Source organism: Monodon monoceros, unplaced genomic scaffold (assembly GCF_005190385.1).
Source record: "Monodon monoceros isolate NGI ecotype Baffin Bay Population unplaced genomic scaffold, NGI_Narwhal_1 Super_Scaffold_20, whole genome shotgun sequence".
NCBI lineage: Eukaryota > Metazoa > Chordata > Mammalia > Artiodactyla > Monodontidae > Monodon > Monodon monoceros.
Window position 1 is genome coordinate 110,497,115 of NW_021703777.1, and position 19,288 is coordinate 110,516,402.

The 19,288-nt window shown below is 38.7% G+C and overlaps 1 protein-coding gene across 8 annotated transcripts in view; it reads right to left on the minus strand.

Moving 5' to 3' along the window:
• Positions 1-1,405: 1,405 nt before the first annotated feature.
• Positions 1,406-19,288, minus strand: part of CAMK2D (calcium/calmodulin dependent protein kinase II delta) — a 280,888-nt gene continuing 263,005 nt past the window's right edge. For 4 of the 8 annotated variants that reach the window (XM_029235094.1, XM_029235099.1, XM_029235098.1 and 1 more), the window contains 5 exons: positions 11,829-11,904; positions 7,071-7,165; positions 4,973-5,201; positions 2,970-3,065; positions 1,655-1,813 (listed from right to left, as the gene is read on the minus strand). In XM_029235094.1, the coding sequence (XP_029090927.1) occupies positions 2,999-3,065; positions 4,973-5,201; positions 7,071-7,165; positions 11,829-11,904 (467 nt within the window). In that variant the 3' untranslated portion in view covers positions 1,655-1,813; positions 2,970-2,998. Of the gene's footprint in view, positions 1,814-2,969; positions 5,202-7,070; positions 7,166-11,828; positions 11,905-19,288 lie in introns of those variants that run through there. The other 4 variants (XM_029235093.1, XM_029235096.1, XM_029235100.1 and 1 more) reach the window with 4 other exon arrangements.

The window sequence follows — 19,288 nt, forward strand, 5'->3', positions numbered from 1 at the left end:
ACAAACACCCTATACCTATTTTGTTAAAAAATACATGTATGCCACGTATAGCTGCTGCACAAAAAGGTAAAAGAAATTAAAAAGGGAAAAATGAGGCCATTATTTTTTCACAGATCTCATTGGCAGGTTAACATGGCCCAATACATTTACTGTATATATTTATTTTATTTTAAATATATATTGTTTTAAATCGTGTAATAATTATCAGAAAAGCTTCAATCCATCTACCATACATCCACTAGCAACAATATCTAAGGTGATTAGTAATCAACACAGAAAGGTGAAATGAGAGAAAAGAGGGAGGGTTGATTTTTGGATTTTTTTGCTTCTGCTTTAAAAATAGGCTTCTGAGGCTTGTGAATTACTATTGTTAAAATAACGCTGATGAAGATACCATGCACTATAAAGCATTTCAGGGAGGAGAAAAAGCCCCACAGGAACTGAGTAAACAAAGGAGAAATGAGAAGCACAGAGAAAACAGGGACAATCCCGCCCGCCCCCCCCCTTTTTTTAAATAGGAAAATGCTAACTCCTCGAAGGAAGATAATGTTACTCTGACACATGAGAGAAGCTACAAAAGCACAAGTCACAGAGACAGAGTTCAAAACAAACACTTAGGAGAATGGAAAACACCCACAGGCCTCTCTAACTTCAGAAAACTAGCCAGTGATGACACAGGAGGCGCGCATCCTGCAAGGCAGAAGGAAGTGCCTTTGCACAAAATCCTGATCTACGACCAACTTGGTACTCTCCTGGCAACTGCACCAATCAGTAAGACGTGGTGCAGGTACGGTAGGAACCTACTTGCTTTTATTCTAAGTTTAAACAATTCTAATACCTCCAACATAGTTAGGATCCCTACGTCCAAACTCGAGCAGAATTACAAACTTTTGAAATCTTCTTGACATCATTTTTATGGGCCCAGAAGATGATCAAAGCACTAGTTTAGCCACCTCCAAAAGGCCTGTTTTTATTTTACCTTCATTATGCAAATTTCACTTTTCTCACACTACTAGACAAAAAGAGAAAAAAGAATGAAAAACAGAGAAATATAAAGGAAGCAAACAAAAGTAATAAAGAAATAGGAGAAAATGAAGAAAAAAGAGCATAGGTTTGAGAAAGGAACAAAAAATTCAGCAAATTTCACCAGAACAGTGCAAGTATACCCTAAAGTGATCAAACTCGTCAATGACGTGAATTTTTCCAGTTTACACAGTTTGACCAAAAAAGACATGACTTTAGGTAGTAGCAAACCCACCGATTCTCGCTTCCACATTCATAAGTGATTCTGCCCACATATCAATCCCTTTAATTGTTAAACAGCAACAGAGCTTTCAGTGAAATATCATCCGTTTCAACCAGGATCACACCAGGAAACTGAAGGTAATTTCTTTTGCCTTTTTTTGTTAAACAAAAAAGCTAAAACAGATGAACAGCAAAGAGTTTTTAAAAACTTACATTTCTGTTACAAACTGTCATTCAAAGAACGATAATTTTGAAGTCTGTTAAGTCTTGGCATAAGCAGAGAAACCGGATGAGTAGGTTTGTACTTGGAGTATTGTGGAATTTTGTCTGACCTCCCCCTATTGTTTGCCAACAGTGATTGAAGTTTGCATGGAACATCTCCATAGTTGAAGTGTAAACAATGTATAGGAAGGAATATATGACAAGATGATGCATCACATGTGCATTACACGTAGGACCTTCACAACTTCATGCACTCAGAAACATGCATGAAGAGGAGGAGAGGACGGCCCAGGGTTACCATCCAGGTGAGAACAGAGAATGCAGAAGTGGCACTGTTGATACTTAGCTGAAAGGAGAGAGGGGAGACATAAATTAAACTGTTTTACAAAGTATCATCAAATTGCTTTGCCAAAGATTAGGCTAGGCTACGATTTTATAACTCAGCAGTTAAGTAATAGATCGAAAATGCTACGTATAAGAGATCTTTGCTTGCAGTCATTAAAAGAGAAAATGCACAATGTTAAGCAATTAATATGGATCTTCTACTTTAATTTGTCAATTTGTCCACACAGAGCTAAGCTAAAAATAGACAGGGACTCAGGCTGCAAGCACATGATGAAATCTAAACATACCGTTCAAGCGTTCATGTTTACCAGACAAATTAATAAATGAATAGCATTATTTGGTTGAAAGAGACGAAAAGTTTAAATGCATCCTTTAGCTTCTGTCGTTATTCTTAGACTCTGCTGGAAATCAAACCTAGAAGTCAATTTTACAGCCTCAGAAGTAGGGAAAACACGATTATTCTTATTTAATTGGAGGTCTTCTTTCTTTAGACAAACAGCTGGGAGCACTACCTCTTCCAAGGTCTGACAAGGTTCAGTGCTTTGAATGGGGAAAAAATTCACAAGAGTACCACACGTATCTGAATTATTCTAATCCAAGGTAAGAAGCAAATCTTAGGAAATAACAATGCAGGCATGAATTGAATTACAGTCAACTTCCAATTATCCTCTGGAATTACTCGCTTTGTTTTAAATTTCAGCTTGACTTCCTCCTTGTGGTCAAATACCATTATACTCAGTCAGGCAGAGCCAATTAGTCTATGTATTAACCTTAGCCAAGAGCAGAACAGGAACTGTAACCTCTTGTAAAACAATAAGACTCCAAAAGATCCTAGAGCCTGATATAAATTAGTTCTGGATAATTGAGAGTTGTCTGAATTGACCCAAAGAGAACTGACTTTTGATGTGAGAACTCCAGGGTATTCCAAACCTGCCACAATCCATGTGCTGAAGGTAGGGTCTCCTCAGCACTTTAGTACCTTGAAAATATGGGTTATGCTACACAATGGTGCCAACCATTAGACTCAAGAGCTCATGCAAATATGGTTTTCACTGAAATAATGTGAGGAAATATCCTCAAAGGGAGGAAAAACAGCCATGCAGCTTTTCAGTCATTAGCTCCAATCACAAAGTATCATGGAGCAGGGTGTTACTTACAAGACCCACATGGGAATGGTTTTCAGGCCTTAGATGTTTTGCCACAAAGAGGTGCTTCCTGAGAAGTTTTCTTTCCCATTTGGAATACAAGATGGCCTATTAAGAGAAGCCCCATTTAAGCCACCTGGCATAAAATGAAGTTTTCTTAAATAGGCTCTATCCCATAAACACTTTAGGGAATTGTAGAAAAGCCTAACCTTCTAGTACTGAATGAATGTAATCCCTTCTGTATTAACTGGAAATTGGTGCTGTACCTCTTTGGGGTAAAAAACACAGAAATGCACAAAAACAGGTGTCTTCATTATCGTTACCTTCCTTTTGTCTTTCTCTTAATTACTTAGCTATTTTTCTTTTTTGGAGTGAATTTCAACCTATTTTTTTTTTTCCTTACCCACTTTTTACAAATCCAACAGTGATACATAATAAGGCTATAGAGAAGGCCATTGAAAACCACTGTGGTGGGACATTATTAAACTAAGACATTTTGATGGAGTCTCTGGAGTGAATTGAATGGCTGTTTGTGTGGCCTTAATTCCCCATCCCATGCCCCCCAGATATTACCAGGTAATCCTGGTGAGAGAATCTGGAATGAGATCTGCAGTTGGCCGAACTTCTACTGATTCTGAACACCCCTTCTTGTTCTCATCTCACCCCACTTTACTGACGCAACCTCAATTCCCATGATTCCCCTTGACTCGAGCTGGAGCCAGCCTTCCTTACTGACAATCCTCTACTACAGGAAGCTAACATCTGATCCTGTGCTTTTCCTCATGATGCTCCTTGAACTTGGACTATCTTCCTTTTTGTTCTTTCTATCCTTCCATTTCTCCAAATTCCACTCCTCACTTAAGACCTTGTTCAAAATTCTTTTATACACAGTATACTTCCAAACTGTTATAAACAGTTTGCTACATTAGTCATTCATTCCCTTCTACACTGAAGTTGATTATAAACTTTGTTTTTTTCTTTGGTATTGGTGGTAAGTTGCTTTCTAAACTAGAATATAAGTTCCTTAAGGGCAACATCTTTCACCTTGCATTTTACCTGGCACATTTTACATGCACCTATGTGATGTGCAATAAATATGTCTAATTATTGATTGGAAGAGCAAACATGACATCTGAGGTAGAGTGGTGTAGTGAGAAAGATGCTGAAATACCTAATACTTGCATCTTAAATGCTGTATTTCATAAATTTCTCGTAATTGAGCACCCATAGAAAAAAAAAATCTATGAAATGAAGCTCCTGATATTATACAGTCTCCCCACAGTATCTGGGGGGGGGACTGGTTTCAGAACCCCCGAGGATATCAAAATTTGCAGATGCTCAAGTTCCTTATATAAAATGGCACAGTATTTCATATAACCTACACACATCCTCCCATATACTTTAAATAATCTCTAGTTTACTTATAATACCTAACAAACACAATGTAAATGCTATGTAAATAGTTCCCTGCAAGACAAATTTAAGTTGTGCTTTTTGAAACTTACTGGAATTTCTCCACCCCTGAAATTTTTGATCTGAGGCTGGTTGAATCTGTGTGTAAGGAAACCATGGATAAGGAGGGTCAACTGTATTGGTCATTTTAGAAACTTTTTCCTCATTTTTCCCCTTCCTCTGCCAATTGTGACAATGAAGTCATAAATAGTTTACCTTATTACATGAATTCTCCCTGATTTAACCATAAGCGAAATCAGCGTAATAGGGTATCCTCTAATTCCTGTCTAAAACTATTGTGTACTTTCTAGGGCAAGTTTCAACCCACAAAAGGCTAGTCTGGTTGATCTTTCTGGAGAATTATAGACTGCTTCTCATGAAACATTAATTCCCACCAGTGTAACTCCCACCAGTGTAACTGACCACTAAATGACCGCTAGCATTAAGTAACAGATGCCATGCTATTAACAATGGAATAAGTAAAAGACGGTGACAATGGAATAAGTAAAAGACGGTGACCAGGGGTATATTAACAAAGAAGCTGACAGCCTGGAAATATTTACTTGATGGGTACTGTTCGCGACCCCGAGCGATGAAAATGAACATTCTGCCACTTTCCATCCCGGCGGTGCCACACACGTGTCTCTTCTGACTGCATTGTTTTTGGCATTCCGCTGCCATCCATGTACTGTGTGAGCCTAATGTATGCTATGCAGGCAGCATCATCGCCTACCAGATGTACGTGGGGGTTCAGGATAATAGTGTGGATTGGTTTATTGCTTTTGGACAAAGCTGAAAGAGAACAACATGGAAAAGAGAATTTAGTTTCTATGTAAAGTAAACCAAAACCAGTAATAACTTCAGTTGGGACCAATAAATAGAATGCCATTCATTCATTCAACTATTAGTTCTTTGCATTAATTGAATGCCTGGTACTGTGCAAAGTATAAAGAAAAAGAGAGCAGAAGTAAATACAGTCATTATTTTCTTTGACTCCCTTTGTAGTTAAATCGTATAGCCACTCTGAAAACTTTGAGAAAGCTGGAGCGACATATTTATATTGGGAAGTGGTTAGGAACAAGCCATAATATGAATAGAGATGGAGGAGGGCTGGCCCAGGTACACGGAGCAGTTCCTGTCTTTCCGATGAAGGAACCACTGGGGCAGTTGACAGGGTATCCTGTGGGCTTGTTCGTTTTTTTGTTTGTTGGTGAAGTACATGGGACAAGGGGAACATATCAAGCATGGAGACTGCTGTCTCCTAAACAGGCTGTTTCCCCATCTCATCCTGTGGCTCCTTTATTTAGTAGCATCCATTCTATGTTAGTCCAGCTGTGGTTATCCAGTAAAAACCCAAAATTTGGTGTTGGCCATATAGCCTGATTCTGATTCTCTAGCTCTTTTCTTTGGTTGAGCAGCCCTCACGGGGCTCCAGCCTTTGTTGTTTTGACAATAGCTATTTATTCTAGTTATTCAATGACTGAGATATGAAGATTTAGTGCAGATAATTGATGATGCTACTCTCTTAGATCACTAAAACAGGTAGAACTGTTTTACCTGTTAACCAAACACGTCCTCCATTTTCAGAAAAGATCTGAATAAATTAGTGCTACAGTCATGTAAAAAATAATATCCCATTATGAAGAATATGTATTTATGGAAAGTAATGATGTACAGTGTTATGTTGAGGTAAGTTAAAATATTAATGGGTTAATTATTCTTTTACTACAGGTGAGATGGTGTCAATCGAGAGTCAACTGAAGAAAAACATTATGAGATGCTGTCAATCACAGTGCGGGATGGAACAGAGAGAACATTTACTGAAGCTTTGTTAAGGCCAATTTACCACATAATTATCTTTGCTTGCAAATGTCCAGTGCATATAAGACAAAGCAATTCATTAAATGTAAAAATCCATGCCAAGGCAGACATTTTCAGTGCTTATAATTACTGGACGTGAGCTTGATTATCCTAATCATTACTACAATTCCTCTTTAATTCATCAAAATCTCACTGCAAAAGGTGAATTCCCTCCCTGCATGATACCTAATGTCGTTATGTATGAGGGAAAGGAGCATAAAAGAAACTTCTGGTCTACACTTTTCTTGGTGACCTGAAGGAATTCTGCAGGAGTTTCTTTTGTCACTTTCTCTTTCCTCTGAGACCATTAAAATTCTTGTAATTGGAACTGAAATATTTATCTGATTACTCATCTTCATTTATATTTTACCTTGAAAAGGAGCATTAATTATGCTTGAAAGCCCTCCTCTGTGTCAAATATTCTGGCATGCTGTGGTTTTTTTAATCTTTTCATATACAAACAATGTTTTATGAAAACCATTTTCATAAAACAATGTTTTATGAAAAATTCAACAATTTTTGGTCACTCATTTCACAGCTTATACATTCACTGGGACTTCTATGGGGTATATTCAATCAACATCACTTTTTTATATAAACAGATACTTTTCAAAACATATCAAAACTCTTTAAGGCTGTCATGTTTTTCAATTTCAAATACAAAAATATAAAAATACGATGCAAAATGCTGGACTAAGGTAAAAACTCTCATTGCAGCAAAGAGTCAAAGAATCTGTAAATTTGGGAGAAATTCAAAGAGAATTTGGAAAAGGCATGATATTAAATTTAGAATAAATGTACCATTCTCAAAGTAGAATCGATGAAAGTCCATCCCTTCCACTAAATTACCCAAAGCTTCAGGTTCAAAAGCAGTAAGGCCTGGGTCACAGATTTTCCTGTAGGAAAAAAAAAAATAAATGAGTTAATGTATTTCGTTGTTTCACAATATCTATTCTTATTTATCAGCCAATGAAGGAGTTTTTTTTAAAATATAAAATTTCTATCGCAGGGCTTGGCAAGGCGGTTTGAGGAGCAGACCCTAAAAAGGAATACTGCAGAGACCTCAGACAGGGGCGAGACAATAAAACCAGCTCCAGCAGGCGGTAATCTATCACACTTTAGGAAGTTTCCTTTTTTAAAATGCCTACTTTTCAATTTCCAAGGTGAACTCTCCAGGCTTTCCCCAGTTTTTCTAATTCCCTAGTTTTTTAGTTGTTATAAGTTTATTATTTTTTAAATGCTCTCCAAGTCCAAGCTACCCTCCAAGTCCTATAAAATCAACTTTGGCTCTGAAATTAAATACTTTCGGAATAATTTTTGACATCATCTACATTCATATCAAACATGTATATATGACTGATTTGAAGGCAGGTGTCACATCCTACACTTTCGGGCAATGTCTGACGGACTTAAGTAACCTTTAATTAACAAGCTTAATTAACTTAAAATAAAATTAATGAGAGATTCAAATGCACATTAGTTTTCTTTTTAATCCTAGAAATGTAATTCAAGAAAAACATATACTATTTTAAATATTCAGAGAAAGCCGATGGGCTTTCTTGGAAAATTTTATTTATTCAATGAAGAATTGTTAAACACCTACTATGTAGCAGATATTCTTTGAAACAATTATAACACAACAATTAATACTGGAATGGAAATAAATACGAAGTGCTCAGAAACCAGATGACGTATATGTGAGAAAGGAAAGTTGAGCTGGGCTTTCTGGAATGAGTAGGAGTTTTCCAGGTGTGTGGAAGGGGGTAGGCAGAGGAGGGCAGCAAGTACAATGGCAGAGTATGGTTGGGGAATGATGGGTAGTTGCTTGATATGGTGAGCACTGGGTCTGGGTATGTTTATAAGTCCCATGGAAACAGAGGAGACAATATTTCCTTGGGCCTGTGGTGATCAGCTTAGGCTTCTCACAGAAGGTGCCGTAAAATCTGGATTTGAAGAATTAGTAGTTCACAAAGTTAGATAAAAGGAATACGTACTGAAAGATTTTGGATCATTTATTAACTTGGTGGGGCTACATCTAATTTCGTATGGAAACTGCCCATTTGGGAGGCAAAATGTTTTAACTGTTCAACAGAAATGCAAGTTTCAAAAGGCTCACTCATTATGGTTCTTGAACGTATGGTTCACAGAATTTTGGAACTGATTTTTTTTTAAGAATACTTTTAAAGTAAAAAAATCACAGCGGTTATTTGTTGTGGTAAAGAAAGCCTTAGTTGCGAGTGGCGATTTTAAACTTTGCCTCAGACTTCCTGGGGGGCAGGTATTAAAGCTCAAAGTTAAATATACATAATCTCTTTCTAAGTAGTAAAATGGGAAAAACAGTGTTCCCATGGTAACAGGACTTTATTCTGCCAGGGGCTATTACTTTATCTATAAATATGACTTTTGGTTGTCAACATTGGTGAATCAAAATTTTCTACTACTTTATATCAGCACCAAAATCACCTGAGAGGGGCTTCCCTGGTGGCGCAGTGGTTGAGAACCTGCCTGCTAATGCAGGGGACACGGGTTCAAGCCCTGGTCTGGGAAGTTCCCACATGCCACGGAGCAACTAGGCCCGTGAGCCACAACTACTGAGCCTGTGCGTCGGAGCCTGTGCTCCACAACAAGAGAGTCCGTGATAGTGAGAGGCCCGTGCACCGGCGATGAAGAGTGGCCCCCGCTTGCCAAAACTAGAGAAAGCCCTCACACAGAAACGAAGACCCAACACAGCAAAAATAAATAAATTAATTAATAAACTCCTATCCCCAACATCATAAAAAAAAAAAAAAAGTCACCTGAGAATCACTGTACTATGATGGACCTTTTTACCCAGCCATTGAGTCAAAATACTTGAAAACTTGTTCATGCGTTCTTTCTCTCTCTCGTATGTTTCTTCTATGCAAGTAATGTATGTATGTATCTCTCTCTCTCCTATCACAGGCTTTGGATTAATAAAAGATTCACAAAGCTGCCACTTGACCTGTGGGTGTGTATGCTCTGAACAGGTGTTCTAAGGACCAGCTGACAGGGCTGTACCAATACATTCTACCACGCAAAAAGCTCCCAAATGGAAGGTCCTCTTGGATTACCCCTGGGTCTGAGTGTACAAAATCAAGCCAGATTACAGGCAAAGGAATTCGTAAACTGATGTGATTCCAAGGAATTGCATTATTTAAAACACCCTCTTTTAAAGTGTCTGAGAATATAGGAAATGCTATATTTTGCCACTTTTTCCTGGCTAACAACACCAACAAAACACACTCTACCAATCCGCAGGGGAATGTTATTCCAAAAGATTTTTATCCTAAGTATATTATATTTGAAGAATCATATTGGGTCTAACAAAGTTATATCAGCAGAAAGAATAAAAGGGAACAGGTCTTACGGCACAGAATTCTAAACAGCGCTTTAACAACTGTTCAACTGTTTAATTCTCTGACAACAAACAGTGTTCTTTTAAACCCCATTTCTTACTATTTCTTTCATTCTAAGTATACTTTTATTAGGTCCTGTTAAAGAATTGATCAACACAAATACATATATATGTATATACTTGTGTTTGTATGTATTTGCACACACATTAATTTATAAGAAGCAGTCCTGGATTTAATTTAGTTCTTATATTCAGTTACTCTCTTCCATATTTTATATTTGGCTATCTATTTGTAACTGATGATAAAAAGTATCTTATTATACAAAACTTGGAAAGAAGCAGGAAATAAAAAACAAAACACAGTTTCATCTCCCAGAGGCAATTATCTTTTTTCCTTTTAAAAACCAATTTGTCATATTTCATTCTGTTTTTATATTTTCTCTTATGTAGTTGGAATAATTATGTACACACACGTTTATATCCTGCTTTATCTTCAGTGAATACTCATAAGCATTTTACCAGATCGCTAGAAATTCTGCATAAGTATCCACGGTACCAAACACACCACAGATTAATGTTGCCATAATGTTGGACATATAAGCTGTTTATAATTTTTCACTATTTTGAATATTGATTCCATAAATATCTTTGTTCACACTTTTTGTCCCTGTTTTAAATTCAAAATCCATGCCCATGTTAAATTTTTTTTTTTTTTTTTTGCGGTACGCGGGCCTCCCACCGCTGTGGCCTCTCCCGTTGCGGAGCACAGGCTCCGGACGCGCAGGCTCAGCGGCCATGGCTCACGGGCCCAGCCGCTCCGCGGCACGTGGGATCCTCCCGGACCAGGGCACGAACCCGTGTCCCCTGCATCGGCAGGCGGACCCTCAACCACTGCGCCACCAGGAAAGCCCTAAATTTTTATAACTAGGAACATAGGGTTAAAGTAGTGATTTGAACCTTTGGAAACACTTCCTGGTATAGAACTGCGACCCAAACCCCTGCTGTCACCACCACTCTGAAAGTCTGTCCCCATTTATACTCCATCAGGTGGTGGGAAAAGTCACTATTGTCCTGCAGTATCTGTGCCCCTTTGGTCATCAGCGGAGTTTTTATCCATGCTGATTTGATCGGCAGAAAACCCTCCTTCAGATTTGCACACAACTAGTGGACATCAACATGCTTTCATTAGTTTACTTGTCATTCATATTTCCTCTTTTGCTAATCGCTCAGTTCCTTTACCTATTTTTCCACTTTTCAACCTTATCTTCTCAATCTAAATTGACTTTTGACACGTTTTACAAATATTTTTCTGTTTTTTTGGTCTGTTTTCTTTTGGCTTTAAAAAAAATTAAAGTATATTAAGTTTCATCTATTTAGGTAGCCTAATCATTTCACTTTTTCATTTCACTGACTTCCCCTGCTTTTAAACGTAGATCTTTCCAACCAGAGATCAAACTCTTTTCTGCATTTAACACTTCCATTCAAGAGGACCTCACTAGTATGGTATAAGGGGAAAGCCGAGAACTGATTTTTTTTCTCCACTCAAATAACTAACTTATTGACCCACGTTCTTTGCACAATAAGCCTTCACGCCCTATTTGAAAGCTTTACTTTTATTTGATCAAAGTGACTTCCTTTAACACCTATGGTAAACTTTAAATTTAACGTTAGAACCCTTTCTTCAAATACAATTTTATCTAAGAGGCAAACCCCTAAAAGAGATGAAGATAAAGTTGAGCTGTGCTGGCTGGAAAGGGAAAAGGCTGCCAGACGCTGCCTCCTACTCTTTCTCTGTCCCATCACCTCTGCAGAGCTGCGAGGAAAAACATCTCTTAAGCCAAGTGCACTATTTACGTGCTTTCGTGTTTCTTGTGTGTTTGCTCTCATGGATTGCTCTGCCTGGAATGCCTTCTCTCACGTGGAGGTGCCAGAGGGTCAGGCTTCTGTGCACTGACAAAGAAATCCCCAATCCTCCTATCAGAAGTCTCATCTTCTCTCTCTGAAATCTTAATTACATTTATTTCTCTCCTAGAGGCACCTGAGTCATGTATACGCTGGAATGAAGCTATTGTGGGTGTATCAAACCTGGCGTTAAATATACACGAGTCAGGTACATTGAAGAATGCATTCATATAGAAAATACTTTGTCATACGCGTGAAAACAAAATAAAGGTGCCTCTACTCACGTGTAAGCTTCAAAGTCCCCGTTGTTGATAGCTTCGATGAGTTGTTCAGTAACTTTGATAATCTCTTGCTTTCGTGCTAAAGGCAAAGATAAAGAGTTGGGTGAGAATAAAGGGCAAAAGCCATATAAAATTACTGGTACTGCTATTTTCTTTAAACAGGGTATTACCAGTTAAGACACATCCCTCTCAGAATCTTGGTGTTATCCTCTCTACAATCTTGCTGCTCAAGCGCACAGATCAACATTAGGTCCCTCTTCTGGGAGCCTGGCAGAAACACAGATTCTCAGGTCCTACTCCAGACCTACAGTTTCAGAATCTGTATTTTACCAGGACCCTCAGGTAAGCATGTTCATGTTGGAGAAGCACTGCTGCCCTCCCTTTGTTAGAAAACGACAGTCACCCAGAAGGTCAAGGCTATATTTTTAAAAAGTAGTTCTTATTACCTTTACGAACATGATTGAGTTTACGAACATTTTTGTGTTATTTTAATCTATCTTCACAGTATAGCTGACATCTTGCATTGAGACATTTAACTTTAATTATTTGCATTTTTTTATTGTCCAGCTCAACTAACCCTACAAAAGCGGATGCTAATGCTGTAATTGCCATCATATTTAGATAAATAGCCTTCCATAAACTGTAAATTGGAAAAAGAAGGTATGAATCAATGCTGTGGATGGAGATGGAAGTCCCCCCATATGGCTGTCAACTCTGACAACAAACATGATTTGTTTCTATTTCTAGCCCATAACCGGTAAAATTATTAATAGTTGGCTTGGCTCAAATCCCACCTACTTCATCTGCCTCAAGTGTTCTTTCCCATTTTGGAAAGCCTACCTTGTATTATTCATTTGGCAATTGAGCATATGCTATATACCATGACAACTTCTTTAAATTATTGTTTTAAATTGTTACTTAACTTGGTTTACTGTGTAATGTCTTCCGAGTTAAATTAAAAGCTCCCTGTGGGCAAAGAACACGTTATTTCTTTGTATCCTCGAAAAAGCTTTATCCAATGTCTTTAATAAAACAGATGCTCAATAAGTTGAATTTGATCAACTGATTTGATAACCTTTTCCTGATTTCAGAACAGTATTCTCTTAAAAAGGAAATAAAGGCATGAAATATTTTTAAAATTAAATTTAATTGAATTTTGTTTAAAGAACATTGTGATACTTTCTTAAATCACTGGAAATAAACTGGGGGTAATCACAAAAAGTTATTTCCATCTATCTTAGATAGGCTGCTATTCATCATAGAAAAAGCTGAAGTCTGGTTTTGGTTCTTATTGATTAAAGTCAACCAGTTTGCATTTTTAATGAATCTGATCTTTTTTTTAGCAGATTCTTAACCACAAACTTAAAAGTTTATATTCACTTTCAAAACTCCAGGTTATTCCCCTCATTACTGAACTGCAGGACACTGAGCCCCCTTGGGCTTTGGCGACCCCATCTGGGCAGTGTTTATTTGTTGGTTGATTTTGCTGTGCCGGGTACTTCCTTTCCCATTTGCTATCATTTTGTAACACACATGCTGACCCTTTTCCCTTCCCCTTCTTTTCCTTGGGAAAATACAATGAATAAAGACTTATCGGTACAAAAACAAAAAACACAAAACAAAAAACTCCAGGTTATCCAGGTTGTGATATTCCTTATTTAAAACAAATGTCCTGGTGCTTGGTGATCCCTAGATAGGAGGGATAGGTGATCACCTAGATAGGAGGGATAGGGAGGGCGGAAGGGACACGCAAGAGGGAGGAGCTGATTCACTTTGTTACAAAGCAGAAACTAACACACCATTGTAAAGCAATTATACTCCAATAAAGATGTAAAAAAACAAAAAACAAATGTTCTGTAAACCTAACTTGACTTTACTGAGATTATATGAGACTACCTTATAAAATATGGTTTGTCCACAAATGGTTGCTAACAATGTCAAGGTTGATAATATCAAAAAATAATCTCCATACAGGTTAGATTCCATATTCAGTTATTTACATAATTTCATTTATATTGAAAAAAAATAACATAAGGTTTCTTAGCTCCTATACACACCTAAAACATTTCTTGCCCATGATCATTTGATGAATGAATAGCTATAATATATCAAACATCAAAGTATACTGACAGAAGTAGTGGCAGGGAATAATTCTGTAATAGGGATGGTGCCAATGGCACAGTTTAGCTTAATTTAGTTAGGCAATAAGTGATTCATCTGTCTGTAGCGTCAACAGTATGAACATTTGGCAAAAACGCATGACAGCTGACCCAATTCTGGAATATAAAGGACACTGGTGCAGAGGAGCTCAGAAAATGAGATTAGAAAAATGTGACTACCAAAACTTCCTCCTCGTATTAAATCCTCATTTAAAACTAATAGATCTCTTAGGATGCTATGTGGCTAATAGGAAAAAAAACCTACAGTTTAGAAAACAATGTTAATTTTTTAGAATAAAAGAAGGAAAAAATGAACATAAGATCACTGCCCTTTGAAGAGCTTCATTAGGCTAAGAGTTAAGTTTACAAAGTGCGAACAGTTCTGGGTCACCTTCTGAAGTTCCTGGAAGTCTCTAGATTCCTTCAGAAGCATAATATGCAACTAGAAACATCGGTGTACATGGCCATGTCTCACTCTGAACCACTATGGAAACACTCATTAGCTCTTCAACAGTCTGCATCCTACAACTGGCTTAATTTTTGTCCTGCATAATCAAAGCAACACAAGTTGCCTTCTTAGTTCTTATTTTCAGAAACAGTGGTGCTGTAGCTGGCAGGACAGCACATGGGAAGTAGCCAGAATGCTTCTGTGCTGCATCATCATAAAAGCAACGTGCCTCTCTTGGCTCAGGAGGGGCCTGGAACTCAGTTATCTTTAGGGTGCTTATTTCCCTGGAGCAAAGGCGCTTGAGTGAGTCAGGGCAGCACATGACAGCTGACTCTTTAAAGGAAAGCAGAAGGCTGGGAATGAATCATTTGTATATAGAAGTCTGTTGTGGTTGGAACTGTTGCCACAGTGACCTAGAGGAAGAAGGAGGGTTTGATGCTAGCTATATCTCCTCTCGCCAGCAGTGAGGCTGAGGAACAATCACTGCGCAAGGTGCCCGGATGTCTATGGTCTGGGGGGAGGGGTCACTATCCTCTGGCCTTCCCTCTTCCTGAATGTCAAGTAATGGCCACTCCGGAAGTCAAAGTGGGGAGAGCTGGAGAGGTGTCACTAATTACCCTGAAGGTGAGGGAAGAGTGTACCAGTAAGGTGTTCCCTGAGTACCAGAAGCTTCTAACCTCACGGCTAGACACTTAATCACAGGGAACTGATTACCAAGTAGTTTTATTTATAGAATTGAGGTGCTCAAGCCTATACCCACAGGTCCCAAAGTAGTTTCTGGGGATTTCCAGGTTCCTAGGGGAAAGGCAGGAGAGAAAAGCAAGCGGCAGAAATGCTCCAGATCCTGAGTGCGATTACTTTCCATGCAATTCTGCAAAAGAACTGAGAACACTGCCATGTTCAAATTCATATTTTTTGTCTCTTTATTGTTCTAAAGAAGCCTGGAAGAGAAAGATAAGAGTGTGAATGGGCCCAGTGTTTAAAAAAAAACTCAAAAACCAAAAAAAAAACCAAACAAACCCTGGGAACCGAGAGCGATTATGTAATAAAACAACGGATAGATTTCAACATTTCTCAAGCATTATCAGATCTGAGCATCAGGACAATTCTCTGAGATATGCAGACCGATGTTACCTCTCTGGTTAACAGAGAAGTACGGAGTACAGGCACTGCCCAAAGGCACAGAGTTTGCTGGTGAATCCTTTCTGCCATCTTGAAATACTCCCCTTTTTTCTCTTCTCTGTTCTCATCATCTCACTCTCATTTGCAATGTGGACTTGAAACGTTTCAATTCCTTTTAAAGGCTCGGTCTGAGGCCCTCTTACCATATACTGTTATCCCTATAGTTCTATCTACACCAGTGTTTTAAATTGCTGTCTGTATCCCATGACTCCCAAATTGTTACCTTGTTTCTAGACTTTTCCTCCAGGTCTGTATGTCTGTGCCTATTTTGGAATCTCCGTTTGGATATCTTTAATGCGTCTGGAACCCAACATACCCTAAACTGAGCAGATGAACTTCTGTTGCCACAAACCTATTTGCTCTTCCAGGGACCTCCATCCTGGTGAACGGCATCATCCACCCAGGTGCACGAGCCAGAAAGAAGCCTGAGGATCACTTTTGACTTTCTCACACCCCCACTCCAAATCCAATCCTTCAAGTCCTATTGATTTTGCCTTTTCAAGGCCTTACACATTAGTCCTCTTCTTTTCTTCTTGCCATCACTCCGGTACAAGCACCCATCATTTCTTGTCCAGAAAAATTATCTGAAGAGGGACTATGAAACCTCGTATAATCTAAACCCTGTCCATCTCACCAGCCCCACTCAAAGGCTGCCTTACTTTATCCTCTACACCCCACCCATGGCGCCTTCTCTCAGCAATTCAAAATGACCATGCTTCCTCCTATTGCCAGCTCTTCATGTGAGCTGCCCTCTCTTCTTGGGAAAGTGTCCCCCATTATTGCCTTCATTTCTTTTATCAGCTTTCAACTCACCTATTATTTCTTCAAAAAATCCTACTTGGAGTCTCATTTTAGGAGAGGTCCCCGTGTTATAAGTTCACACATATCCTACACCTGCTGTTTAAAAGCACTTGGTACACTGGTACTTACGTACTTCTTTGTGTGTATTTGATCAGTTTTCTCTATTATTATGTTGTAAACTCCAGAGGGGTAGGTACCTCACCATTACAACCCGCATCTAGCATAGTACATGGCATAGAGTAAATGTTCAGTACGTATTTGAATGAGCAACTCAAGTGCTTTCTTATCCAATCATCCATGAGTCATATAATTTATCCTTAGCAATTACCGTGTTGTTTCCCAGGGTATGTCTTCAGCCTCTTCCTCATTTCTTTTGCTTTTTTCTTGGTAATCTCATTTATTCCTCTGGCTTTTGACCATCTACTGAAGACTGCCAAATTTCTATCACGGACCTTAAATCTTTCTGGGCTCCAAGTTCATTTTTGTGACTGCAATCTAAACACTCCCTGTTGTCCTGGCATTTCACACCTGGGTGCTCAAAATTGACGTCAAGCATCTTCCTTGCAAAACCTGCTGCTTCTGTTGTATTTCTCATCTTGGATGGTGGCATCGTAATCTACTCAGCTGCCTACACCAAAATCCTTGATGCCTCTTTTCAATTCCTCATACAGTTGATCACTGGCTCCTCTTTATTCATCCAAATCTTTCTAAGATCCATTTCTTCCTCTCTGGGCTCATTGCCATTGCTCTGATTCTGGCTGTCGGATGTTCCTAACCACTCCTGCCCTGAGGTCTCCCCCTTCTCCTCCCATACCCTCTCCTCACCAGCCCCTCCACTCCTCACTGCTGCAGAATCATCCCTCTATAGAACAGAGCTGACCGTGCTGTTCCCCCACTCTCTGGAAGCCAAAGCTCACAATTGTTTGTTCTTTTTTGTTTTTGTTTTTGCGGTACGTGGGCCTCTCACTGTTGTGGTTGGCCTCTCCCGTTGCGGAGCACAGGCTCCGGACGCGCAGGCTCAGCGGCCATGGCTCACGGGCCCAGCCGCTCTACGGCATGTGGGATCTTCCTGGACCGGGGCACGAACCCGTGTCCCCTGCATCGGCAGGCGGACTCTCAACCACTGCACCACCAGGGAAGCCCTGTTTGTTTGTTCTTTAAAGGTTTTCCTACTCTCTTTTTTTCCAGCTTCATTTCCTGACACTTCTTTTCCCCCAGGGCTCCCACATAACCTATTCTACAGCTACACCAAGGGGCTCACTCTTTCCTAACTAGTCCTGGCTCATTGATAATTCTGTGCCTTTCCTCTCGCTGTTCCTTCTGCCTGGAAACTCTGTCTTCTGCCTGGAAATCTCCCTCAATACTTTGCTCCAATGTTACCTCTTCTGTATGGACTTTCCTGAGTGTTCCAGATGCAGCTATTCAATCTCACTGTGGTCCTCCTATAGCATTATCACAGGATGTTCACACATCTGACCAGGACATGACCACTTTCTACCTTTTAACACCTAGTATTGAGTAAATGTCTCAATGCATGCACATATGAATACATAAATACATGAATAGACAATGTATATAAAGTTCTTTGTGCATTTTAATGCATTAGACAAATGCCAAGTATGGAAGTGATGATGATCATGTCTGGTAGCAGCCTGGCTGTGATTATGCTAACTGGAAAGGCATTCATGGGTCCTGCGCATCTCAAAATCAGCAGAATTACCACCATATATGAGGCCACAGTATTTCCATGGGGAAGTAATCTGTATAGGTCTAGAAAGATTAAACTAGGCACATCTATCAATGTTTAAACTTATAATTTCTTTTAAGAGAGTTGAATGGAGAGAAAGAACCAAGTTATTTGAGCTCAGGCTTTTTCTGAATCTTTGTTCAGATTTTAAATTTATTAGTTTGAGGTGAAAATATTTAATAATAAAACTTATTCAGAAGACTAGTTGGCCTACAATGGAACTTGGGTTAGGAAATAAACTGAATTTATACATGCAAATTGAGATTCACTAAAATGTTAGCAGAGTATCGAATATTAAAATCTTTTAGTGAACTGTGCCTAAAGATTTACTTATTCAGTGATCAAAAGTTGTTTAGCTTTTTTTATATGTATCATCTTAGCTTAGCAATTCTACTCATTTACTCTTTGTCAATATTTATTCTATTATTCTCTCACATAAATCGTACCCATGTTTTCTTTGGTCAGTCTCCCAAGGCAATAGAAATAAAAGCAAAAATAAACAAATGGGACCTAATCAAGTTTACAAGCTTTTGTACAGCAAAAGAAACCATAACAAAACAAAAAGACAACCTACAGACTAGGAGAAAATATTTGCAAATAATGTGACCAGCAAGGGCTTAATTTCCAAAATATACAAACAGCTTATACAACTCAACAACCAAAAAACAAACAACCCAATTGAAAAATGTGCAGAAGGCCTAAATAGACATTTCTCCCAAGAAGTCAAACAGATGGCCAACAAACACATGAAAGTATGCTCAACATCACTAATCATTAGAGAAATGCAAATCAAAACTACAATGAGGTATCATCTCACACTAGTCAGAATGGCCATCATCAGAAAATCTACAAACAATAAATGCTGGAGAGGGTGTGGAGAAAAGTGAACCTTCCCACATTGTTGGTGGGAATGTAAATTGGTACAGCCACTATGGAGAACAGTATGGAGATTCCTCAAAAAACTAAAAACAGAGTTGCCATATAATTCAGCAATCACACTCCTGGGTATATATCTGGACAAAACTATAATTCAAAAATATACATGCAGCCCTATGTTCATAGCAGCACTATTCACAATAGTCAATATATGGAAACAACCTAAATGTCAATTGACAGATGAATAAAG